Raw genomic sequence first — 26,781 nt, forward strand, 5'->3', positions numbered from 1 at the left:
GACTGTGCTCCTTGAAAGGCTCCTTGGAGGCCCAGACCATGCACACACACCACCATCATCACCATCAGTGAGCGAGGCCGAAGGCCTTCAGGGGAGGAGACTCTTCACTGTCATGTTACTCACACCCTCCTGTTTGGCAAAACGACTTGGGTGGGCCTGACTGAGAAACCAGGTGTCCAGCCCAGGGGACAGCACTGCTCTGGGCCCCATTTGTTATTTGTCTCAGGTGAAGGATTGAAGAAAGCTTTGCCTGCTCGCACCCTGAAAGCAAACACCTGCAGATTTGCTGCCAATAACAAATTTGTAACTACACCTTTCAGAAGTGCAGAGAAAGAGGGGAAGGAGGCAGGCTGAGCCCTCCTGCTCCACACACAGCTTTTATTCTCACATAAAGATACAGCTCCTGCTCATGTGTGCTTGGCAGCACATCAGGATCTGACCTTCGGGCCCAAGTGCAAGTGCAAAGCACTGAACAGAGCAAGATGGAGCAGAGTCTGTGTGTAGGTGTGTGTGCATCATGTTATGGCTGATTCAGCAAGCCCACAGAAGGGAGGCCTCTCCTAGGGGTAGGTGACTATTGATAGGTCAGTGTTTTTAATAATTTGAGGTTTATTTGTGCATCTTTATTCCATTCTTTTGCTAAAGCTCTGAGTGCTAGATATCGCACTTTCAAACACATCCCAGCTGCAATTGGCAAATTACTTGCCTTGTACTTATACCCTGGTTTGCCAGTTTGACACCTAGATATGAGGACATCTCAAGGAATTTCTTCACAGAAAGGGCTGTTAAACACTGGAAGGGGCTGTCCATGGGGCTGGTGGAGTCCCCATCCCTGGAGATTTCCAAGGAACGACTGGACTTGGCACTCAAGTGCTCTGGTCTATTGACAAGGTAGGGACCAGTCACACGTTGGACTCGATGAACTGGGAAGTCTTTTCCAACCCACATGACCCTGCGATTTTGTGATATCGTGGCTGAACCTACCTGGAGAGCACCATCAGCACGGAGCCCTCAGTGACGGAGACAGGACCTGGGCCGTGCTGTCCCCGCCACCGGGAACGGGGACACGGGAACCAGCAGCCAAACCCAGCGCAGGGCCCGGGCCGGCTCAGGACACACCGGTGATGGCAGGAGGGAGCCCTCGGATCGGCACCCCGAGAGACACGGGGGGTCCCGACAGAGCTGGGGATCCCCAGGTTAGGGGTCTGCGGGACAAAGCGCAAGTTACATTCCACGGGCGCAAAGGCGCTCTGAGGGACGAGCCACAGGCCCTGCCTCCTCACCGGCCCCCTCACGCTCGTCCATCTCCGTCTCTGCTCGGCCATCTCCGCCCTAGCTCGGGCGGCCCCGTTGCAGCTCGGCAATCTCCGCTCCAGTTCGGCCACATCCGCCGCAGCTCGGCTATCTCCGGCGCCGAGCAGTCTCCTCCCGCCTGCCGAGCGCGGCTTTCCCAGCTGTTTTCCGTCGACGCTCGGCTCTTTCCGCCTGCGCCTTCGGGTATTTCCGGCGGACGGTTCGGGTATTTCCGCCGCCGGTTCGGGCGGACTCGGCGCCCGCCGGCCTCGCTCGCTCCGGTAACGGTCGGTGCGGGTTCAAATGAGCCGTGGCCGGGCCGGGCCCCGCCGTGACTCGCTCTGAGCCGGGCCGGGACCGGGGCCACCCCGCTCGGGCTCGGCGACCAGGAGGCGGAGGCCGGGGAGAGCAGGATGACGGTGCTGCAGGAACCCGTCCAGGTACCGACCCCCGGGCGGCTCAGGCCCCAAAGCCCGGCCCGGCCCGGGTTAGGCCGCCCCGCCCGCTCCGGGGCCGGGACTCCGGGCCGCTGCCGGCGGCGCCTCAGGCCGGTGGGCCCGCAGGACCTCCGGCCCCTCCGCCCTCCCTCCCTCCCGCCGGAGCCCGCCGGGCTTCCCCTGCAGCCTGCCGTGGCCATCCCGGGCCGGCCGCGCTCGCCCCTCTGCCCCCCGGGCCCCTGAGGGAGGCGTCGGGCTCCGCGCAGCGCCTCAGCCGCCTCGGCCCCCGGGAAAGGGCCCCCGCCGATCCCCCGGGAGACCTGTTGATACTTCGCTCACCTTTCTGCGTTTGCTGCCGTGTCGTGTTTAAATGCTCGCAGCGTGCTCGGGTCCCTCCGTGTCGTGCGAGTGAAGGACGCTCCTTCTTCCCGAGGAGTTGGTTCCTTCCGATTGATGGGAGACCTAGGAGAGAAAATAATGTGAATTTCGTTTTTCTCTCGTGTTTCAGTCTCACTGCAGTTACTCTGATGGGCTTCCTGTTCTTGTGTGCTCAGCTTTCCCATCCAAAAGTCGTGATTCACAGAATTAAGAGCTGCTTTTTCTTTCCTTAGTTCCTGTATGCTCGTCCTCTAACTATTCATAATTTCATTAATCAGTTGCCTTATTCATGTTCCCATTCTTTTTAAAAACATATTTTTAGCATTTTAACAGGATGTTTTGGGCTTTTTTTCCTAGTTACAGCAAGAGGTTCCTGGCAGCAGTGCCTTGTTAGAACACGATTGTGGTCTGTAATGGACATAGTGAGAATTCTTTTGGCTCTTCTTTCTAATGAAAAGGTGGAAGGAGAAGAAAGGCTCCTGTGGAAAACCGTCCTGGTGACTTGACCCTGTGTGTGGAAGATGGTGGCAGGGGGGGCATTTTTGTAGCCCAGGTGTTGTGTCCTTGATGCCCCTCATCCCCTCTGGGAGCAAGGGTCAGTGCACTGCTGGAAATGCTTTTGGCCAGCTGGTCCCTCCTGCAGAGGCCATCCTGCACCCCTGGTGTTGGCTGTGGAGCTGGGCTGGTTGTTCTGCATCAGTTGGATGTTCTAGGAAAACACGGGATTACAATGGAAAAGGAAGCAAGGATGCACTGCAGTGTGAATGAGTGAAGCTGACAGGAAACAATACAGAATGTTTCCGGTGCTGTCCTAAATGGGCTGGCCAAGTGGAAATATCTGCTCTTCTGAGAGCCCCTGGCAGAAACCTGGGGTCTTGTTGTGGTCTTTCAGCAAGGTAAAGACCCCTCTGATGCTGTTCTCCATTATTAACCTCTTCCCAGCTTAGATGTTTTGATGAGGCTTTGCTATGTTGAATATAATTATTTAGATTGACTGTATCTATTTAGTTTCTGCTTTTAGATGACAAGTCATTCCTTTAGCAGTAGTTCTGCTGCTGTCAGTTTTACTGCTGTTCCTTGCTTACAGGAGTGCTGGTAAGTTTAGGAATTTTTTGTGACTGGGTGAGGTCCATTGCATTTCTGAATTCCCAGTTTAGCTGAAGTCCGTGTACTTAGCTCTGCTTTTATAATTTTCTTAAATGAAATGGTTGGGGCACTAGTTCTCATTTTTGTCATTACAAAGATTTTTCCTGTCTGTTCTCTCCCAGCCTTTCAGATGTCTACAGGGCTCAGCATTCCAGGAAAAAAACATCGTCCTTACATCCTCACAGCTGTGATGTGACTGATTTGTTACAGAGAGGCAGATAAATAGCAGAATCTGTGTTTGTATGTAGCCTTATAAGTATTGTGCCTTAATTACATGAAATTCATGTCCCAGAAGGCATCCTGGCCACTGGTTAGGTTTTTGCTAACTTTTGAAATTCTTTAAAGTGGAACAAAGTGCCAGAGTTTACAGCCCTGTGCTGTACTTCCTGATACGGTCGATTTAAAACCCTTCAGCTCCAGCATAAAACTGTGTCCCATGTGCTGAGAAACAGGCTGGACACCTTCCAAATACTGCTGAAAAACATCTTGGAGAGAAAATGAGTGCTTTGCTTGGAATTTAGCTGTTCAAGGTGATCATCTGCTGTGACTCACTGGAATGGTGCTTGAACTTGGCTGTAAACTGCAGGATCAACGTGTGCTTGTCCAGTGGGCAGAGTTTGTGTCACTGGGGAATGCAGCACAGCTCATCCCAGAGCTCTCCTTCTCCCTGCTCACCCTGAAGACTGAAATCATGGCAGAGTCTGCCCAGCATGGCAGTGTAGCCTGAACAGCTTGGAAAGTAATTTCCGAGGCTGTGTAACTGTCAGAAGGGAACATCTCTTAGGAGTCCTTTGGCTTAGATGTGAAGTGACACTTGGACAATACACAGGATTTTCTGGTAGAAGATGGACCTGTCCGAATCAGATTTTATTTTCCTGCTCTCCTCTCTGAAGATGCCTCGCTGCAGGGCTCTGTATGGTAGTTTTGGAATTCCCTGTTCGTTTTGCATTTCAAATTAATTATTTTTCAAAAGAGTGATTAGGACCCGGAGGTTCATCCTCTCTGCAAGCACACTTGAATAAAATGTGGAAACACTTCCAACTTTTCTCCTTCCTGTGACACAGCCCTGAGAACAGAGCTGAGAACACTCTTCTGGTGTGGTTTAGCAATTGTGTACCAGTGCTGCTGTGTACATGCATTGTGCTGCTTCTAGAACAAGCCAAATTACTATGCTATATTGAGGTTAATGTTCCTGTCCTAAATGGTGGGCAAGAAATCCTCTTTTTTTGAGGCACAGTCATGGTTTAGACATCTGTTCTCGTGGGAAATTGTTGCTGCATAGGTATGGCTGGTTCCCTGCTGCCTGCCTTTCCTCTTCCTGCTCTTTTGGGAGATTGTGTGTGAGGGTCCAGGCTCCAGCACGGGTCACTCAGGGCAGGACGCACATCTTGTGCTGCAAAATGTTAATTGCTACAGAATGGGGATTCTACCAGCCCATTTCTTGCTTTCACTGAGACTCTACTCCACAACGATTGTTATTTGAGCCAGTGTGTAGTGTAACTCCTACGAAGTGGCTGTGACATAGCTCCAAATCCCTCGTGTCCCCTCCTAGCCTTTGGCAGGATTGTTCCTGGCAGCTTGCTGTTGTTTGAGCAGTCAGATGACCCTGATTTTCCCACTCCCACCCCCACACCTTTGTTTTGTAAGCTGGCTGAGTTCCAGACCTGCAAAGACAGGATTTTTAACCTGCCACAACTTGGCTGGATTCATCTAAACATCACTTGTGACTTGGTGAAGGAAGAGTTGCTTTTGGGAGCAAGAGAAATGGGAGACTTTGGTCTGCTCTGGCTCCAGGACAGCTTAAAAGATTGTAACCCTGACCTTCTATCTCCCTGTTTGTCCTGCTCTGTCTGCAGGGCATGGAACCACCTTCAGCCTGGGGGCCTTTCAAGGCAGCAGGGAGGAATCATTTCAGGAGGCTCTGAGGCTCACTTATCTGAAATATGAAATACAACCAGAGAGAAACAATAGTATTTGTACTGTAATGATCAAACTAAGAGAAGTCACCTTCAGATACATCCAAATACTTTCACACAAGCTTAAAGGCACCTGTTGGCTTCTTGAATGTATTCTTGGGATCTACTGATAGGAGAAAGCAGACTCTCTGTAGAGATTTGTGTATAATATTCCCTGTAGTACTTGGGAGCCCTGGTGTGTGCTGTTCATGACGGCTGTGTGGGCTTCCCGTGAAGAGAACTTGCACAGTTTTCACACCCTGTGTTTGTCAAGTTTGTGTTGGAAGAAGTAGCATATGGTACATGTAACTCTGTGATGTTTGGATTATTTTTTTTTATGAAATTGGCACTTGCCTTTGCCACTGGGAATAGCACTGTAGGGTGGTATTGCTGTGGAAGATTTCTTTTTGGTTTGCAGTGTCTCACAGGTTTTAGAAGCAAATTCTATTTGTCTTTGGTTGCTGATCATCATTTGAAAATTCTAGATCACAGTGCCTTGAATTCATAAGTTCAGATCTCATTTGGGATCAGGAATAGCAAAGCTACTGCAAAATGTCTCTTTGCTGCTGATGGAAAAGGGCTTTGAAACTGGAGCAGAGAGCCCAGATGGGGAGGAGCTGCTGTCCTGATCCCAGCCCTGCCCACCTCGGAGCACAAACCCTGATGGGCATGCACAGCACCCTTGGAGTAGGTGGGGAGGGAAGGCTGAACAGATTTTAAATGATTTTTCAAATCCCAGCCTTCTTTTACAGCTAACAGGCAACTTTTAATGTGATCTGAAGAAAGTTGGCCAAGCAGTTTGTGTGAAACTCTCTTATCCCAGCCTTGCACAGGTTTTGTATGTCAGCTGCTGGGGACAGCAGGGCAGGTCAATGACACCTGCTTTGCTGGTGTGCAGGTGGTACACCTGTGTGCATGTTTGTTCCACTGGAGCTGTGTCATCCTTCTGGTCTGCACAAATGCTGGTTGTCACAAACCCAGACTTGGTGCTCATGAAAAAGAAAACAGTACCAGGGAGCAGGATTTGTCCAAGTGTGATGAGTGTGTGAGCAAAATCAGAAGTAGGCTGTGTTCATCTGTGGCTGTAGAGTACAAGTTGTCCATTTCATTTGCCTTGCACTTGTTCTTGGGTGCTGCTTCACAGCTGGTGACAAGGAGGTGGCTGAAGCCCCAACAAAATGCTGCACAAAAAGCAGTGGATCCTGTGCACCTGGGCCCTTAAAGGGAACACTGATGCCTCTTCAGGGAAGATGCTTTATACTAAGATGTTTAATCAACACAAGTCTCATCTTGACCATCTTGAACACTGTGAGGTTTCTGGGCCCGTTGGGTTTTGGTTTGGGGAGATGCTTTAATGGGATACTCTGACCAGTCGGGGTTGGATTTTGGTTTTGTCTTTACTGGAAGTGGTGTTTGGTGGTTGTTTGCAGTAATTCCTGCTAGGCTGTGCACCAGGCTAAAACTCAGTAATTTCTGAGGGGTTTGAATGATTGGAGAAAAGCTCCAAGGTTGATTCATGGCTTCAGTGCAGAGTTTGGTGGGGCTTTTAAACCTCCTTACTAATCGCTGAAACAAATACAACTTGGCTGGCGTCTTTATCCTCCCCTTTCTTCTTATGGCTCCGTAAAACCAAGCTGAACTTTGCCATTTGACAGTTAGAGGTAATGATTTTTTTTGCATTTTCAAGGTGCCCACTAACTGGAGATGGTTTTGTTGCCTTTCAGGCTGCTATCTGGCAAGCACTGAACCACTACGCGTACCGCGATGCCGTGTTCCTCGCAGAAAGGTTATATGCAGAAGGTGGGTACTTGGCAATTATAAAGCTGATGCTTTTTTTTTTTGTTTTTTTTCCTAATTTTAATTTGGGATTTGTGAGCCTGTGCTCCTGCTTCATTTTCTTCCTGTTGTGATAATGAAGTTTAGCTTTCTGCTTGGGGAAAGCAGAGGAATGCCTTGCAATTAGGTTAGAAAATCAAATCATGCAACAGCAGCAATGTTATTTTACAGTAAAATCTCCTTAAAATTAAACTCAGATTTGTGTGTTTAAGTGCAGTGTTTACAGTGATCTGTTTCATGGTATCAAATGGGAGAATGTTGGGGTTTTTTTAAATAACCCTCAAGCACTGCATGTCTTCCAAGGGCACTTGAGGATAGATGCAGCTCACAAATTCTACAAATTGGCTTGACATTGAAAGCTGTCTTTGCTAATAATGCTGCTCAGATTTGTTGATTGGCTCAAAGAGAGTCTTGTGATGGTGAGAGAAAAGCACTGTGATATTGAGACAGTGAGAATCAGAACATATGGAACAGGTATCTCCTGCTGAATCCCTGCTAATTGTTACTTCACTGTGAAGCTCTCAGGGCTGGGGTGTCTTGGGTAGTGAGCAGGCAGCAGTAACACAAATCTGTACTTTCTCTGGGTCCTTCAAACAGTGTTTTTGGTGTGTTCTAGTATCTTTTATTTCTTTAACCTTTTCTCCCTGACTTCAGATAAGCTTTTTGCTCTTCTGTACTTCTTTCTCCTTGATACTGGTGGTCAGCTTTCCTTCTCTATTTTGAAAGGCATTGTTCCCTAACCACTGACACGAAAAACACTCCAATCCTTTAGCTAAAATACAAGCATCATATAATTTCTCATGCTAAACAACCTGAGCTTATGGTTTGAATCAAACTGTATAAATTATTTCATGCTCTGTTTTGTAATTAAATATTTTACCTGCCATGCCCAAAATGCACTTCTTAACAATGGAAGCACAAACCTAAGTTTTGAGAAATAAAGACTTCTTTTTCCTTCTGTCAGGGTTACAAATAGAATCTGGAGTGTTTGATCTGGTGCTGAAATGAGAACTGTCGTGTAGAATGGAACCTGATAATCCAGGTGTTAATGAAGAAAATAGTATTTTAGGGATGACAGAGCTCCCCTGAGCACAGCACACTGTGAGGTGCAGGGAAATGGTAGGTTGAAGGTAATTGCCAAGGATTTAGGAACAAAGAGAATCCACTTTTTGCAGCAGCCAGGAGAAAAATACCTGACTTGATAGTGACACATCTTTACAGAATAATTCTCTGCAAGAATACTTCAAACAGCCTTTTTCAGTGGCCAGCAGTGCTGAGAGAAAGCAGCATGAATGCTGACACTTGGTGCAAGCAATTAACTGCTAACAAAACATCTGGCTCCTGGTTAAAATAAGTGGTTACACTGCAGAGTGGAAGCTGCAGAACTTGAATACAGTGGCTCCATGTTGGCAGCAGTGATTTTACCCTGAGAAGAACTTCTTTTAAGTGTACCTGCAATTACTGTCTGTGATGGGATGTCTGTGGCTTGGTCGTTTCCCAGAACTCTCAAAGTCTGTTAAAATAGTGGCTAAAAATTGATTTAACTTGAATTTTCAAGAAGGCTTTCTGGTGTTTTTAGGATCAGGCTAATAAAATGTCCTCTGTTTGGGTCTTCTGTTTCCATTGTCACTGTCTAGGTGATGACAAAAACTTAAAATAATCAGTTTTCAGTGAAGCAAAGGATTTTGGCAGATTCCCAAAGAGGTTTTTGTATGGTGCTCGTATCGATATTTCTAAAGACTTCCCTGTAGGTGGCTGAACAAACATCAAAATTGTTTATTTAATGCTGGATTCCATTTGCAGGAAAATGTCTTCTGAAAAGTATAAAGGTAATGTGGCTTTGTTAATTGTTTGGAGTTTCAGGTTGCTCATACACAGCTTTTGATTTAAAATATTACTGTGTGAGGGTAATTTCAGTGTAACATTTGGGGAAGTACAGAGAGTGGGTTAAGCCACCATGGATGTACAAAATCTGTGACTTTACAGAAAGGATTGAAGTTACTTCAGGGATTAATTCTGTCCTTGGTGGTGCAGTCACACATGGTCTGACCTCAGTCTCAGACCTGGATGCCAGGTCAAGCTCTCTGAGTAGAACATCCTCAGTGTGGTACATAATTCACTGCAGTGGAGGAAAATGGAAAAAAACCCATCAAATCTAAATAGTTCCAGTCTCTGCCGTAAGGAAATGTTTCTGCCCTGATCCCTCTTGTTTAAATAGAGATGAGTTTCTAATGCTTGACTACTTAATCCTGAGTTTAGAAACCTGTGAGATCTCAGCTGAGGCAAAGGATTTATGGACTTACAGAATCCCAGAGTGGTTTGGGATGGAAGGGCCTCAAAGCCCATCCAGTCCCACCACCAGCCATGGGCAGGGACACCTTCCACTGTCCCAGCTTGTAGGAGAACTTGTCCCTACTGCTAGTTCCCAACATAGAGCAGCCAAAGCATCTGAGTGGTGCTGTTAAGACATGTTCCCAATGAAATAGTGAGAGCAGACAGCAAAAAGGACAGGACTCAGTGTTGGTAACTGACTAACTTTAATAGTCATTCAAATCAGAAAATCTTCTCCACTGAGAGATGTGAAGGTCATTGAGTGCTTTAGAACAAGAACAGAAATAAAATTGCAAATGGAAGAAGACCACTTGAAATTTGGATTAAAACTGGCTACTTGTGCTAGAATAGATCTTCCTTCTGAAAGTTGCTGCAGCCATTGTTGTGCCAGTGTTTCTGCACTCCTGAGAGTAGTGCAGTGTTGGTGGCAGGTGTGGTGACACTGAGCCAAGTCAGACTTGGTGTGGCCAACGGGTTATTACAGTAGCTCTGGCCTTGGCTTGCTGCTGTTCTAACTGGAGGCTGCCTCATCACTTATTCAGGGTGGGTAGGCAGCCAGAAGGATCAAAGTTCCCTTAGAGCTGGATGTTAAGAGCAGATCTGAGTATCCAAGGAAATGGCACAGGAAGTTTGGTGATCACCAGTAGATAAAGAAGACTTCATTCAGTTCAGGAATGAATTTCTAATACAAATACCCATTTTCTTCCATCTTGTCCATACTTTTAGTCCCTGCCCCCAAATTCTTTGTACTGAAATGATTAACATCTAACTGGTGATTTTGTTTTCCAGTACACTCAGAAGAAGCACTGTTTTTACTGGCAACGTGTTACTACCGCTCAGGAAAGGCCTACAAAGCTTACAGGCTCCTAAAGGGACACAGCTGTACCACCCCTCAGTGTAAATACCTGCTTGCAAAATGTTGTGTGGACCTCAGCAAGTAAGTGAATCCTTCATGTCCTGTCCAGGGTTACGAATGGATTTATTTTTTTGCTTGGATTTCTCTTTGAAAGATGTCATCTTGTATAAACTAGAAATTCATTGGTCCTTCAGCACAAAAGATTATAAGGTCAATTTATTTTGCTTTCAGATATGGATCTAATGAGCATTAACCCATGTTGCAAAAGCCTCTAGAAGTTGTTGAGTAACTTAGACAGGAATTGCCAAGCTGTGTAGAGAGAAAACAGACCTCTTATGAGCTCATTTTTACAGCTCTGCCTTATTTTCTTGTGGAGATAGTCTGATAGAAGCATATACCTACAAGTAAAATTTCAAGTGGTGGCAGGAAAAGGTGGTTTGTTTGTTTGTTCAGGTGTTTGGGCTCAGATACCTGAAATATGCCTCCCACCCCAGCAGTTGTATAAAGCAATTTTGAAGCCTGACAGCCAGTGACCCATTCCATGTGAGTGGTGCTGCTCCTGCAGGTGGAGGAAGTGCAAATTGAGCCTTTGTTCTCATTTTGAGCCCTTCTTGCAAGAAAGGCATTGAAATCCAAAACCTCAGCCATATCCAGACACTGGCTCTTAACTTGTTGCATGAGAGGCCTTGCAGATTGTATTTCTCTGGGAAACAAAGCCAAATTTAGCACTGTTTTAGCTTAGATAAAGCATCTTCAAAGATCAAGTGTCTTGAAGATTTTCTTGTCCTTCATCCTAGGATTGGTCACTTTTGGAAAAGTCATGCTGTATTTTGTGCCTCTGCTTTTGGGTTTTTTCCCTCCCAGTAGAGCTGTTTGACTGCAGAGTCCTGAACCTCCCTGTTGTAGAGGAATCCATCAGTTACTTAATGTTCATTTGCAGAAACTGGTTTGTGGTTTAAAACCTGTGAGCACTGACAGTGGGTTTCTGTTTTTGTTTGCAGCAGGGTGAAAACACTGGACTGCCAGTACTGTGAGCCTTGTAACCCCTTTAAACCTCTTGTTTTTTAAAAAGGCTTGCAGAAGGAGAGCAGATCTTGTCTGGTGGAGTGTTGAATAAACAGAAAAGCCACGATGACATTGTTATGGAGTTTGGTGACTCTGCTTGCTTTACACTCTCCTTACTGGGACATGTCTACTGGTAAAGTTGCTGTTTCATTTTGCCCTATAAAATTGGAAGGTTTTTACTTGACCAAGCCCAGGTTTAGTCAAACATATCCTTAGTCACTACAGGACACCTCTCTCTGGGTGGCACCATTTTGGAGCATGATAAATTCGGGTGGATAGTTGTGGAATCAGTCTGATTTGGGAATGCAAAAATGTTCTAGTTTTCACTCAAAGACTGAGAGCACAAATTCCTCTTTCCTGGGTGGATAAGAATGCAATCCAAGAGTCTGAGTTTTTTATTTCCCTTTGCATTTGCTCTGGTTCTTCCCTAAGAAAAAACTCTCAGCTTGTTTCTCAGTGCTGCCATTTAGATTTTTACTATCTGTGTTATACATGTCTAGCTCTAACCTTCAAATCAAAGTTCTGAGGGTGCCAGGCAGAATAACTTGACACATTTAAGTGTTTTGATTTTGCCAAGATGCAAGAAAGGTTTCAGTAAATGTGAATGATTGATTGAATAGGGGTAGTTGGGCTCTTGGATTCTTCTCTACTGTATCTATTCTCAATTATTTTCGAAATTCTTTGTAGCCAAATACTTAATTGTTCAGTTTAGCCCCTAATTTCTTTACAGAAATATTATCCATAGATACTTAACATGGCTGGAAGGCTGGCAATCAGGTTACTGTTAGCAAAAAAGAAACAAGCTGTTGCAAAGAACTGCATCTTCCTAAAAATGAACATTCTCAAGCTATTCTAGTGCTTACGTAACTTTTTTTGACAACTGTGTCTAAATATGTCAAGTAACTTCAAAAGAACTCAGTATTTCTTGGGCTTAAAAACTGAGGAATGTTTCTATGCCTCTCAACATGTTTTTGTTTTTCAACTCCTCTTCTGGAAAACTCTGTTGAACAAAAGTGCTGTTCTGAAGTTTCCCTGTGAACTGTTCCATTCTTTTTGCAGCAAGACAGACCGGCTTGCCAAAGGATCAGAATGTTACCAAAAGAGCCTTAGTTTAAATCCTTTCCTCTGGTCCCCTTTTGAATCACTATGTGAAATAGGTGAGTCTGCAGAACCGTTTTAGTCACATAATTCTTTGGAGAGATTTTTGTGAGCAGAAATTAATTTAAAATACTTTGCCATAGTTTAAAACTTCTGTCGTGTTTTCTTCCGTCTTCATTATTTATACATTTTTGGATCTAACAATCCAAGTGTGCTTTTACAGCCTACCTTTAGTACACTTAGAAATTCTCTCTGAGAATAGCTTGAAAGACAATAAATGATAATTATTAAAAATACTGATTGTCCAAGGTTTTGTAGCTGGAGAATGGAAGAACTTCTGCTTTAGTACAAAGGGCTCAGTGACCTGGTCTAGTGAAGGGTGTCCTTACTGCAGAGGGTTGGAATGAGATGTTCTTTAAGGTCCCTTCCAACTCAAATGTTCTAGGATTCTATGAAATGTTTTAAAACATTTCAAAAATCCTTTGTCCTCTGTCCTTGCTTCAGACTGAATATTCAGTGTATAGACTCAGGAATAACTATTACATCTCCCTTCACTCTTGCAGGTGAAAAGCCAGACCCTGACCAAACATTTAAATTAACATCCTTACAGAACTTCAGCAGCTGTCTGCCCAACACTTGCACAACGGTGGTGTCTAATCACAGCATATCCCACAGACAGCCTGAGAGTGTCCTCATGGAGACGCCCCAGGACACAATTGTGAGTTTTGCTCAAATCATTGTGAAATCATTTGCTAAAAGCAGTTTGTTTTTCCAGCTTAACTGAAAAATGTTAAACTATACCTTGAGTACCTAAGAGCTGCCTTTTATTCTTCAGGAGTTGAACAGAATCAACCTAGAATCCTCCAATTCAAAGTATTCCTCCTTGAATTCGGATTCTTCCATGTCTTACATTGACTCAGCTGTGATTTCCTCAGATTCTGTCCCTCTGGGGTCAGGAACTGCCATATTGTCCAAACAGGCTCAAAACAAACCAAAAACTGGACGGAGTTTACTGGGGGGACCTGCTGCTTTGAGCCCACTGACTCCAAGGTAAGTCCTTGGGGTGGCCAACCTCTGCCCAGGGCTGAGCTGCTCTTTGGGCTGTGGGACAGGAGGGCTGCACAGCACACTGACACACACGTGGGGGTAGTTTGTAAACAGTGCTGTACAAGGGAAGCCCAAACTACTTCTGGAGCTGCTCTTGCTCCTAGTGTTCATCTCTTCTGGTTTTTAAACAAACAGTTGGTTATTTGGAGAGGAATTGTTGATTCGAGATAATCGTTTATTGCCATGTTCTCACTTGAATAATCTCTGAAGGAATATGCTACTGCTCTGGAATAAACTTCATTGTGAAAGGCTACTGTAAAGGGCTTTTCTTGAGCTACAGCTCCTGATGATCCTGTGGGTCCCTTCCAGCTCAGCATATTCCATCATCTGGAATATGGAATTCTGGGCCTCTGTTTTAAGCGCTGCATCAGCCCAGGTCTAACATTCAGACACTGACCCTTCTGCTCTGGTTTGTTCTCAGCTTTGGAATTTTGCCACTAGAAACCCCGAGCCCTGGAGATGGATCCTATTTACAGAACTACACCAACTCCTCCTCTGTGATCGATGTGCCATCCACCGGAGCACCTTCAAAGAAGGTACCTTGCATTCTGGGACTCAGCTGCTCTTCTCAGAGCTTGACATTGCAGTGCACTTGAGAGAAGAGTCCAAAATACAGAGAAAAAGCCATGTGAGCTGTTTTTTTCATCCCCCCCAGATGCCTGGCCTATAGTTGCTGGACTATGCTGGGGAAAAATCTGTGTTCTGCCCACCTCCCATCACAGAGGGCTGTACAAACACTGAGGCTTCCAAACAACAGCAGATTCAAACTTTTCAGTTTGCAGGGTGGAGTGTGAGGACTTGGAATTTGTTTATTTATTTTATGTATTTTCTGAAGCCTCAAGAGAGCTGAAGCTACTGATCTCTTGCAGGTAGTTCTTGAATTGCAGTTTACAGACCAAAGGAATAAAAGTCCTGCTGCTGGTCTGTGAAGGGCTGAGAGAACAGTGCTGTTTCACTCAGCAAAGTCTTGGGCAGGGGAAACTAAAAATTGTCTGGTTTACTCAGGAAGAAACTGCCGTAGTTGCCATAGTGATAAATGAGAGGTGGAATGTTGGTGACAGTTGAAGAACTATTTGTTCCTTTCTAAAAACAAAAACCTGAGGATTTTTCCCTGTATTTTTAGTAATTCCACAAGCTGCATGAGGGGTGTTGATGTTTTATAGGGGGCAGTATTTTGAAATAGTGTTGAATCCCCCAAAAAGGAGAACTTGAGTTGCCACATCTCTTCTGGACGAATCTTCTGCCATTCTGAAAGGGAATTTTGGGAACTGTGCTGAATCAATCAGTTAGGAATGTGCTTTGTTTGGCTGATCCAGTTCCCATCCTGAACTTGCTCAGGACCATTTGAAAACAGTGGCTTGTAGTGGACTGTGCACACAGAGGAGGGTAAATTTCCCCAAGTCTGAAAATGGAAGTCAAGTTAGTAAGGTGCAGCTCTTCTGTGAGCTGAAAAGCTTTGGGAAATCAAGTCAGATTTGCTGCTGTCTTGTTGCTTTGCCCAGTGTGACACAACAGCACTGAGGCGTGAATTTTACTAAATTTCACAATTTCACTGCCCAGACGGGGCTGTGCCACTACCAAGACACAAATATTTAATACATTTTAATAAACAATTTAAATTCTGGTTCATGCTTTGTCCAGTGCAAATGATGACTGTGCCAGTTCTGCTTTGCTCCTCCAGTTCTGTGTCAGACAAGGTTTGGTGGAGCTGTGGCTGAACAGAGGCGGTTTCCTAGGAAACACTTACATAAGTGAATGAAGCATTAGGATAAATCCAAAGGCTTCCTGTCTGAGTGGGCAAGTTTCCTTGCTGGCCCCCTAAACCATCCTCTGGTAACAGAATCTAGGGGAGGAAGGGAAGGACAGAGCTTCAGAGGTTGGCTAATGCACAGACTGGCACTGCTTTGTGCTGGTGTTGATCCACTTGTCCCTTTCCAGTGTCTCTTCCAAACAGCCATCAGTGAATTGAGTGTTGGTGTCCCTGGAGTGGGCAGAAAGATAATTTTTATAAGTTTTTTTTTAAAAATAGGGAGAGGAGGATCTGTTCTGAAAACAGGCTGAGGTGCTGTGCAGTTCATGAATGGCTTCTGAATGAGATTGTAATAGCATAATTCAAGAATCTTTTTCTTTCCATTTTGTTGTGGGGTTTTTTTTCCAACTTTCTGCAGGAAAAAAGCTTTTAAATATGATGTCTTTTAATTCCCTTTTGTTCTTACACAAGCACTTTAACATATAGTTTCTTGCCACTAGATGGAGATTCTATATTTTCCAATAATGTACCTAGGTTTTGTAGACTTGGTGTTATTAACAGGTAGAAGGAGAAGCACTTTTGATGGTTTCCCCTCGGAATGGGGGAACCCTGTCCTTTATTAAAATTCTGTGTTTCCTTGTGCAGTGTTTGGTGGGTGGAGTGGGTTTGGTGCAGCAGAGATGGGGACTCCTGAGTGACAGAATAACAAACCTGTAGAAACTCTGTGTTGTGCAGACTGTCAGCAGGATCAGCCAGGCTGGAACAAAATCTGTCTTCTCCCAGAGTGGGAATAGCCGGGAAGTCACTCCAATTCTTGTTGCACAAACACAGAGCTCTGGTCCACAGACAAGGTAAAAAAAATCATAAGTGCTGGAGCATTTTTGTTTAAAACAAAGCTAAGAGCTGTTATTATTATAAGTGGAGCAAAGCAGCTTGGTTTCCAATGTGTAATTTTTAAATTTCTGTTTCCAGTACAACACCTCAGGTATTGAGCCCAACCATTGCTGCTCCACCCAACGCGCTGCCTCGGCGAAGCTCTCGCCTGTTTACCAGTGATAGTTCTACAACCAAGGTACCAAACCCCCTGCCAATCCCTGCCTTCCTCTCCCCTGCCACTGTGCCAGCTGTTCATTTCCACATCTGCACAGCAGCTTAAGAGCAGATTCTTCAGTGAGCGGGGCATTGTTGTTACACGTAACTTTACATGATTCACTCTCAAGTTTAGATTTCTGAATTTAAAAGACTTTTATATGTAACTCTTTTCTTTTCTTATTTGCAGGAAAATAGCAAAAAATTAAAAATGAAGTTTCCGCCTAAGATTCCAAACAGAAAAACGAAAAGTAAAACAAATAAGGGAGGAATAACTCAACCAAACTTAAATGACAGTTTGGAAATTACCAAACTGGACTCTTCCATCATTTCAGAAGGGAAAATTTCCACTGTTGCACCACAAATCCAAGCTTTCACGCTACAGAAGGCAGCAGCAGGTCTGTTTGAACACTGTTGGGCTGTAGTGCAGTAAAACCTAATATATCTGGGTTTTGATGTTACTTCAGTATTTGCCTCTTTCTTGTTCCGTTTAGTGTGCAGCTCTCACCTTTGTGTAGTGACAAAAACTGATTTAATTCAGCATCCTGTAAACTTAAAAACCTGTGAAGAAATACTGAGAGTGGTAATTGTCAGCAGATACATCTTGCAAGCTCTGGTCCTTATTAATGATTAAAGTATTGATATATAAAGTAGTATTATGCAATGCATTAATTGTGATGATAGAATAAGTAATGTTATTGTGATTATAAATGTTACGTTGTTATAAAGTATAACTTCAAAATTTTAAAGTATGTAATTAATGACAGTATTATCATCCTTGGAAACTAATTCAGGGAAGTTACTCATAACCCAGTCATCTCCCCTCAACATGGCTTTATGTGCTCTGCTCTCCCTTGATATTTTCCATTTGTTTAAAAGCAAGTCTTCATTCAGATCGTCAGAAAATCCTAAGCAAAATGCTGAATTCCCCTCTTTTGGCTCAGTAATGTTTCCAGGCAGCAGGAGGATGTATCCATGGCTACCAGGCTTGTGGAAACTGCTCAGACCTAGAGAAATGTTTGAATAGCTGCTGGAAATGCAGAACTCCACTCACCCTGAGCCCCAGAGTTTAAGGACTCATTATTTTCAGCTTCTCCTACATAGGCTGATATTCAGAATATCATGCTCATGTCAATTAAGTGTATAATGTTAAGAGTGTATAAACCTTGTTTGGAAACTCCTGGAAGCTTTTCATAGGCAAATTCAGGAGCAGTGCACAAGGAAAGGCTTTTGGGATTAGCACTTCCAAGTAAACAAGTCTCAACTGTCTTTTTGTTTGTTTGTTCATTTGTTTGTTTTGGGGCAGTTGTTTTTGTTTCCCCCACTTTTATTTATTGTGTTTTTCTCCTAGAAGGTTTGATGAGCCTTCTCCGGGACATGGGGAAAGGTTATTTAGCCTTGTGCTCATACAACTGCAAAGAAGCCATCAATATTTTGAGCCATTTGCCATCCCACCACTACAACACAGGCTGGGTGCTGTGCCAAATTGGGAGAGCTTACTTTGAGCTGGCAGAATACATGCAGGTAGGAGCTGGGGCTGGGCCTTCCTCTTCTCACTTTGGTTTGGCAGTTTTACACAAAAACACAAAAACTGCAGATCTCCTGTAAAATCTATGGGATGTTTGCAGTTGTGGTAAATGGATAAATATAAAAGTTACACTTGGAATGCATTTAGATCTTCAATCTGCTTCATTCGAGCTTTATCACTGAGCTTTCCTAAAATTTTTTTCTTAATGTTATTTCCTGTTGTATCCAACTGTTGGGGTCTCTCCTTGTGTGTCCTGTCTCTGCCTCCTGCTGTGCTGATGGAGCTGTTTGCACTGCACTGTTTTAGAATTGATCACTCAACAATTTGAGCTCTAAACCAAGAAACTTCTCTCCATTCTAGTCAATTCTGATCACATCAGTGACCCAGTTTCCCTTCCAGCCTCACAAATGAAGCCTTGGCACAGCTGAGGTGATGCCAAACTGCTCCAGAATCAGAAGTGAGCAGTTCAGGGTAATCCCACAGTTCACCTCTCCTTGGCACTGCTCTCCTGACAGCTGATGTGCCCCTTTGCTAAGTTTTAAAACACTCCTTGGCAGAATGTGTGCAGGAGACAGAGGAGAGGGAGGTTTTGAGCTGTGCACAGGCTGTTTTGAGATGGAGCATGCTGGTGCTTTCATAGATTATTTAGAAAGGTGAAGGTACAGATTTTAATCACAGAATTCCAGGGTGGTTTGGGTTGGAAGAGACCTCAAAGCTCATCCATTCCCACCCCAGGCGTGGCAGGGACACCTCCCACTGTCCCAGGTGCTCCAGCCCTGTCCAGCCTGGCCTGGGACACCTCCAGGGATCCAGGGACAGCCACAGTCTCTCTGGGCACCTGTGCCAGGGGCTGCCCACCCTGCCAGGGAACAATTCCTGCCCAATGTCCCATCTAACCTTGTCGTGTGGCAGTGCCAAACCATCACCCCTCATCCTGTCACTCTGTGTTGGGATGGTTAGCAGTCATAACTGGCCCATAAAAGTCTGCTGCACTATTTCTGATTTTTTCATTGGATGATGTTTTGCCTTGCTGGAGCATGGGTAGAAACAGGAATGCAGCTGAGTCAGCAGGAGGGAGAGCTGGCTGCATTCCTGCTGGCATGAATATCCTGGGATACAGTCACTTCCTTCCCTTGAAAGGAAAGTTCCAGGACTCACAGCTCTGTGTAGAACACTTAAAAAGCAAAGAGGATGCTCAGGCTGGACAGGAGGCCTTGGACCTTGGCCTCTATGCTCCTCCTTGGTGGGTGGAATTTTATTTTAAGTTTTGTTTCTGTTCTCAGGCTGAGAGAATATTTTCAGAAGTGAGAAGGATTGAAAACTACAGAGTAGAAGGCATGGAAATCTATTCAACCACGCTCTGGCACCTGCAGAAAGATGTTGCCCTTTCAGTTCTTTCTAAGGATTTGACAGACATGGATAAAAACTCACCAGAGGTATAAATTGCTGTGGGCTTGAAGCAGAGGAGGGGAACTGTCTGTGGTAAAACCAGTGATTCAGAACAGAGCTTTGAACTTCAATCCAGTGAACTCTCCTGTGGTAATACACCTGAGCATAGCAAAACCTGAGAGGGAGGTGGCAGGGTTGTCTGTTGAACTGCTGATGCCTGAAATGGCTCCTTGAAATTTAAATGCCAGCTTATGTGCAACAGGTTAAAACCTTTTATCTGTTAATGGTTATTCAAATTTGCCTTGGCACCATTCAACCAGGAAGATCATGGGTTAGTCAGTCACTCCTGCTGCTGCCAGTGTGCAGTGATAAAGGAGTATCTTTTTCCTGTACCTTTTAATTGCTGTACTTAATTCCCTGGCACTTAAAATATTTGTTCTAGAATTTATTTGCAGACATGATGTTGCACATTTTTATACCAAAGTCCATTAAACTGAAGGGTGTGTGTAATGTAGTCACAATGTGCCAAAACCCAGAAATCTTTCAATGAGTGCCACAGTAAAAATAAAATAGTGAGTTGATAAATGTGCCCTTAAGAATTGAGAAAACTGTAGAGGATATTGGAAGTATTTTTGGTGGAGGAGGGAATCCAATTCACGTTGTCCTGTTAGTTTGTCTAAGAGAGGAAAACTCAAACCCATGGAGCAGTTGGTGGTTGTAGTAAGATTAGTCAGGATAGAGGGAAATGCAGATCCTAATCCAAGGAGTAGAAAATAGTTATGTGCTTTGGCAGTGATGCTAAAAATTTTGGGAAGTGAGGGACCCCAGGCTGTGGTATTTATAGTCTTGATGGGTGCTGAGCAGCAGGGAAAGAGGAGGTTGTTGCTGAAATTCTTCCTCTGCAGATTTGTCAGTTAGAGGCAGCTGAAGAAATAAAGTATCATCTCCCCCTTTGTTATTCTTAAATATCAAAGATATTTTATTTCTGGCCTTTTCAGCAGCTTCAAAAGCTTTAATCATTAGTCATCAAAGAATCTAATTGGCACAGACTTGTGTCCATGGGTTCTCCATTTCTGTATTTCAGCTTGCTTGTTTGCTTATTTATTTATTTTAGAAGGTGCATTTTGCCCTGCTTGCCTCACAGGAATGAACCTGAACTGACTGTTGATTTATTCCTGTTTTTACTTTTTAATCTAGGAGTAAGTTACTTACAATTATTTAAAGCAGTATAGATAAGTGTGTTCAGGTCAAACTCAGTCACTCAGAGTTGTAAAAGGGGTTCTGCTCCTGCCCTGCTGCTGTTCCAGGCCTGGTGTGCTGCAGGAAACTGCTTCAGCCTGCAAAGGGAGCACGACATTGCCATCAAGTTCTTCCAGAGGGCCATCCAGGTGGATCCCAACTATGCCTATGCCTACACCCTGCTGGGCCACGAGTTTGTGCTGACAGAAGAGCTGGACAAAGCATTGGCCTGCTTCAGAAATGCCATCAGAGTCAACCCCCGGCACTACAACGCCTGGTAGGTTTGGCTTTACCCCCTGCTCCTCATGGCTGCAGGATTCCTTCTAGAGGAACATCTCCTGGATGTAATCCCATGGAGTCACAGTCTGGTTTGGGTTGGAAGGGACCCCAAAGCCCATCCAGTCCCACCCCTGCCATGGGCACCTTCCACCACCCCAGGCTGCTCCGAGCCCCATCCAGCCTGGCCAGGGACACTTCAGGGATGGGACAGCCACCACCTACCTGCCACTCCTCCCTCCTGGAAGACAGCAAAGCCATTCCTGCTACTTACCAGAATTGTTTCCCTGCTGCAGGTACGGGTTGGGAATGATTTATTACAAACAGGAGAAATTCAGTCTGGCAGAAATGCATTTCCAGAAAGCACTTGATATCAACCCTCAGAGCTCAGTCCTGCTGTGTCACATTGGAGTAGTAAGTACCTGGCACTTTACTTGGGTGGGGAGAAGGGATTGGGGTGGAGAGGAGGTGAGGAGGACTTTTCTTCCTGTCAGGAAGCTTGTTCAGACTTGGTCTGGAATTGGACAAATACTTTTCTAAAGGAGCAGATTGTAAGTAAACATGGTCCAAAGGGGTTGTCCTTGCCCAGCAGATGAGCTGTTATTTTTCCCCTTTTGGAATTGTTCTCTCTTTGTGTGCCAGGTCCAGCATGCACTGAAAAAATCCGAGAAGGCTTTGGACACTCTGAACAAAGCGATCAACATCGACCCCAAGAACCCACTATGCAAATTCCATAGAGCCTCGGTGTTATTTGCAAATGAGAAGTACAAGGTCAGTCTCCATGCTCGTGGCAGCCTTGAAATTCCTGTAGCTGGGAATTGGGAGCTGAATGTTTGCAGGTCACCCTGGGGAGCACCAGGGCTTGCAGGAAGAGCCTGGGACGTGGGAAGCATTTGCTTTGGCAAGTGCCACCCTCACCACAGTGGTGTGCTAAATGTTTTGATTGTAATAAAATCTGGGGCCAACAGGTGTTGCTTTTTACATTGTTATTAGAGTCTGACCCACTATAATGAGTTCATATTTAATTACTAAAAAACCTCAGCCAACTGCCCCATATCCAATTACAGCAATAAGAACCAGCTGTTTCCAAGGTTGTGTTGTGGAGTGAAAAGTCAGAAGTGAAGCAGTTTTGGGCTGATCCCCTGCTGACCTGAACCTTGTTTAGAATAGGAGAAGATCTTCCCATGGTGTTTATCCAGTGACTTTTTCCTCTGGCCAGTGTTTTTTGGCTCCAGAAGACAAGCCAAGTCTGTTTTGAAACTTGCCTCAGAAATGTGTGTGCACACTGAAAGGGAAAACTTTACTGAAAACATTTTTTTTTTTCCTAACTGCAGACTAAATATTTTCCAGTTGGATTTTATAATGATGCCAGGTGACTGTCACAGCAGAGTAAATAGCTCCAGCATCAAGAACTAGTTTAAAAGTAAAGAAGTTTCACTAAAAGTCTTTGGTTTCAAATGCCTAACTCAAACACTCTCTCCAACCTTTCAGTCGGCTTTACAAGAACTTGAAGAACTGAAACAGATTGTTCCCAAAGAGTCTCTTGTTTACTTTTTAATAGGAAAGGTAGGTGAAACTTCACTGTGATCATAAATTCTTTGGTTTCCTTTGCTGCTTAATAAGAAAACGTGATGCTTGTCACTAAGATGCTTCCACTTGGAGGACTATTGTAAAAATTCTTGAAACTTTAAATAAGGCTTAGTGCTCACAGCTGTGTTACGTGCCAGCTTTTAAATGGAAAAGATGGTTAAAGAGAGCTGGAGATGATAGTCCACCCCTCGGTCAGCAGAGCTGGTTATTTGCACGTGTAACTATTAAAATATTGAATCACATTCTCGTGCATTGTGTCAGAAATACTGAATAAGCAGCTACATTCCAACCTTTCTTGTGTGAAACGCCAGAGAAGTGATCTGGAGACAGAAATCCTCCTTCCCACCACCTCCTCTGCTGATGAGCTTTAAATAACTTCTGCAACTTTATGCTGGGGGGTGTCTGGTCACTTGGAAGCACCAAGACAAACTTCCCTCTAACACAGGGCTGGAGAACTCTCTATCAGCAAGATTTCTTAATTTTGTTTAAACTGGAGAGAGGTAAAAGGATTTGTGCTGAACTGTGTTCACTGGTATTTGTGCAGGAGTAGCTGGACCTCTGAACTGACATGGGAGTGGCCAAGTCTTGACAAACTGAAGTATTTTCACTGTTTAAATGCTAAATGCAGATTAATAACTTCTTCATCTGCCCTTAATGATAAAGAATCTCTTAGCTGCTAGTTGAATTCTTTTTATTATTTTTAAATAGAAACACTTGTTCTTTCTACACATATTTGTTATTCCCCTCAAGGCTCACATAATAAATTTTTCATATCCACCCTCTGCTACTTTCCATAAACTATCCCTAAACTGAGGCTTGGAACATTCATTGCCCAAACCTTCAAGTAGCAGCTTCATGTAAATGTAGCCTTTTCCTGCTGTTTTCTTTCTAGGTTTATAAGAAGCTGGGTCAGACACATCTGGCCCTAATGAATTTCTCCTGGGCCATGGACCTGGATCCCAAAGGGGCCAACAACCAGATCAAGGAGGCCATTGACAAACGTTACCTGCCCGACGACGAGGAGCCCATCACCCGTGAGGAGCAGATCAGTGAATGTTACCCCTACGAGTCAGGTCTGTGCTCCAGCCTGCCCCACTCAGCTGGGGAGAGGCCCGGGGTTGGGGAGTGAAACATTTCTGCCCACAAGTGAAAACTCTGGAGGCTCTTCACTCAGCATTCATTCATTTTCCCCACAGAAGGCAGAGCGTGAAGGGTTGTGACATTCCTTTAGAGGCAGTAGGACAGAGATCGTGGTAACTCTAAATTTATACAAATCATGGGTGGCTTTAAGAGTATCCCAGGAGATCAAGACATTCCCAGGGCTGCAAGTATTCCATCATAAAGCATCAGATCACTTCAGAGTAAATGAATGGCAACTGAAGTTGTCTGTGGATGCTTTTTCAGAAGTTAAACTGAATGTTGGATCAAAGTACTTGGTGTGCTGAAAATAAGAGGTGGCTTTTGATGAAGGTCATGGAAGCAGTTTGATTTGGATCAAGAGAAAATAAAACACTATGGGGAGTAATTCACAGAAAGGAACAGCCTAGGTTTCTCTTCTCAGCTTTTGATTATGAACTTAAATTCCATAAAGCATGAGCAGTCATAAATATTGCCCTATCTGCAGGCTGAAATGGAGATAGAAAATAAACACTAATAAGCAATTTAATTCTCTTCCTGCAGAGAAGGAGATATAGCAGGATTTGGATTCTTATTAATAGACACATTCTGTGTCCTGCAGTTCCAGATTCTCAACTGAAAAACAGGAAGGGTGACAGCTGTATATCACGTTGGTTTTTATTGGTGCTGTGTGCTTTTTAATAGGGGAACTTTACCCTGCAGTGCACTTCTGGAAGTATCCAGAGTTTTTCTCTTCCTGCTGTTGTAATTGGGGTAATTTCAAGCCCTGGCTCCCTGGGCTGAGCCTGTTCTGACCAGGAGATGGAGACAGAGACTGGAACTGCTGGGAAACACCTGAGCAGTACAGAAAAAAAACCCCAAAGACCAATCAAACAACAAAAAAAATTCAAAAAAAGGACAAAAACCCAACAGCTTAATCAGTCCAATAAGCATAAACAAATTAAGTGTTGGCCTGTATCACAGTTCAGCTTCCCTGGCTGTGCAGAGAAAGTGTGGAAGAGTTCCACAGCCTCAGCTGAATGATCCTCTCATTCATGGGACAAATTAAAGTAATTTAAGGTAATTTGGAGGGGAGGGAATGGAATTGTTTTTTAATGCTTTGGGTGCCCTGCTTGGGCTGGGCTGGGCTGGGCGGTGGGAGAAGCTTTGCAGTGGGAAGTCAGCCCATGACCCCGAGGTCTGTTCCCCCTGCAGTGGGCACAGACGAGTCCCAGGAGAGCAGCATGACGGACGCGGACGACACGCAGCTCCACGCCGTGGAGAGTGATGAATTTTAACCTCCAAGAGCCAGTGTCTGAGCTTGAGTGTGTGTGACTGGTACTGTCGTGTTCTCCCCTTCCTTGGCATCCTGGCTTCTCCATCTCTGAGCCAGCACTGTCGTCGTTCTCCACTGACACCACGAGTGCACCTCAGACCTGACCTCGGCAGAGTTCGTGGCAGTGCAATATCCAGCTGCTGCTGAGTCTGACTAGTTGGCTCTTACACACTTATGGCAGTGACTGAGGAGAAAATGCTGGTTTTGGACTCCCCCTTGCTGGAAAAAAATATCATGGAAGACAGACTTGCAGTTTGCAGTATGGAAGCCAGTAGATGTGGGGATAGTACTAATGACGAGGTGTCTTGTCCTTTTTCCAGAAATGTGTCTTAGTTTGGGTCTTTCTTGGTAAGCAGAGTGCTGAACCTCATTTCCAAGTTCTCCAAGGACAGTGTTGACAAACAGGCTGTTCAAGACTTTTGCATATTGTAGTGTAACTTAAATGCCAGGGAGTGTCAATGACCTTAAAGCTGCAGTGTCTCCAGTGAGCAACCAGGACTGGGCGTGTGTCAGGCCACGTGAAACATCCTGTCCCTGCCCAGAGTGCAGCTGCAGGAGAATCACACTGCAGGATCAGAGCTTTCATCAGATGCTTTCATGTTCTAACCATGAGTTAATTTATTCACCCGGTTTTGGAAAGGTCAGTGTTTACTTTGTATTTCTGTCGGCACCACCTTGCTTCATTTTTCATGCAGCCCTTGACTTGTTCTTCCCCTTTGAAGAATAAAAATGAATAAAGGGAAAAATCAAGAGAGAAATGTAGATACAAGTGTAATGTGAGGCATCAAACCCTGAATCCTGTGACAGTGGGAAGATTGGAAGCCTTAATACAATCAGAACCTTGGTCAAATGCATCAAATAATTGTCTCAGATCAGTATCTTCTTAGGTCTGGTATCACTTTGAAAACTGTTTTGTAAAATGTGGTCCAAGCAGGATGCAAAAATGTGCAATTTTCTGTCTTTTTCCTTATTTTTTTAAGCTGTTCTTTCAGTTTTCCATTCTAGGAACACTTTCCTTTCCTCCATGGTCTGTTTCTGAGAGGAGAAAGCTGTGCCACGTTAGTGAGTCCAAACTGCTCTCTGTAGCATTCTGCAGCAGCAACTGGTGCCCTTTGTGCAGTGATGATAAAGAAAGTGTATGATACAAGCAGTTTTAAAGAGCAATTTATGCCTAATAAATTGGGAATGATACGAATTTCATAGCAACGTATTGTGATCAGTCTTAATGTTTTTTTTGTATTTTTTTTAATCTATTGGTTTTTAGGTGTCTCTTAGTTTCCTTTACACTTCAGTTTCTTTTGAATTCTGTCCTTGTCCACTTGGCACGTCTTCTGTCCAAGCCTCTCTCTGGTCAAGAGCCACATGGACACCTTTATCCTTTGAAAAATCACCCCCAAGTTCTGGGCGAAAATAGATCTCTGTGGTTTGGTGGGGTTTTTTGAAGTAGAAGGATGGGCAGTAAAATAGGCTTCAATTCCCCTCACAGGGTGAAAAAAACCCTCTAAAATCTGAGGAATTAAAAGAGCTTAAATGAGCTTTGTGCCTCTGCCTTGCACTTTGATCACCTGGGGCTGGATCCCACACGGAGTCCTGTGGCTCCAGGGTGTCCTGAGGCGATTCCCCGTCCCTGGAGAACCTTCCCTGGGGAGGACTCGGGGCTCGGGTTTCCCTGGAGCTGCTCTGCACCGGGGCAGAGCTCCCAGGCCCTGCCCCTGCCCTTCCTCTGTCTCTCCTGCTGTGGTTTTCCAGCTCCAGCGTGTGGCACATCCCTCACTGGAGGAGTCTGAGCAGCACCTCCCGGTAAGGTCTGCAGGCAGCACTGCTGGAATGCCACTAATTACCGTGTTAATTGGCTTCCTTTTGGCTCCCAGCATGTTTTCTAAACAAAAAGCAGGAGGAAGCAGGTGCTATTCACTTTGCCATAACAAGTGTTCATGTGAGGACCAGAGATCCAGGAATTGCCGGG

The 26,781-nt window shown here is 44.7% G+C and overlaps 1 protein-coding gene across 10 annotated transcripts; it reads left to right on the plus strand.

Moving 5' to 3' along the window:
• Positions 1–1,515: 1,515 nt before the first annotated feature.
• Positions 1,516–26,010, plus strand: CDC27 (cell division cycle 27). 10 transcript variants are annotated; one of them, XR_010745462.1, is made up of 20 exons: positions 1,516–1,733; positions 6,934–7,009; positions 10,166–10,313; positions 11,305–11,430; positions 12,357–12,454; positions 12,959–13,113; positions 13,231–13,445; positions 13,924–14,038; positions 15,970–16,103; positions 16,225–16,324; positions 16,532–16,739; positions 17,693–17,865; positions 19,153–19,305; positions 20,566–20,774; positions 21,070–21,187; positions 21,416–21,544; positions 22,265–22,339; positions 23,256–23,436; positions 24,185–24,559; positions 24,695–24,746. XR_010745462.1 is itself a non-coding variant. In XM_066336873.1 (19 exons), the coding sequence occupies exons 1-19, from the start codon at positions 1,707–1,709 to the stop codon at positions 24,775–24,777; spliced, it is 2,520 nt and encodes an 839-aa protein (XP_066192970.1). In that variant the 5' UTR covers positions 1,516–1,706; the 3' UTR covers positions 24,778–26,010. The 10 variants fall into 10 exon arrangements, 5 of the variants coding, with proteins under 5 accessions (XP_066192970.1, XP_066192966.1, XP_066192967.1 ...); XR_010745463.1 differs by having other exon boundaries at positions 17,696–17,865; XR_010745464.1 differs by having other exon boundaries at positions 15,988–16,103.
• Positions 26,011–26,781: the final 771 nt, after the last annotated feature.

This window comes from Sylvia atricapilla, chromosome 27, assembly GCF_009819655.1.
Source record: "Sylvia atricapilla isolate bSylAtr1 chromosome 27, bSylAtr1.pri, whole genome shotgun sequence".
NCBI lineage: Eukaryota > Metazoa > Chordata > Aves > Passeriformes > Sylviidae > Sylvia > Sylvia atricapilla.

Bases quoted from the DNA above. Each gene is read 5' to 3' on its own strand.
- CDC27 (XM_066336869.1), top strand. From the start codon at position 1,707: ATGACGGTGCTGCAGGAACCCGTCCAG. The intron at 13,446-13,923 runs GTAAGTCCTTGG...GTTTGTTCTCAG, and splicing joins TTGAGCCCACTGACTCCAAG to CTTTGGAATTTTGCCACTAG. The intron at 16,104-16,224 runs GTAAAAAAAATC...TTCTGTTTCCAG, and splicing joins AGCTCTGGTCCACAGACAAG to TACAACACCTCAGGTATTGA.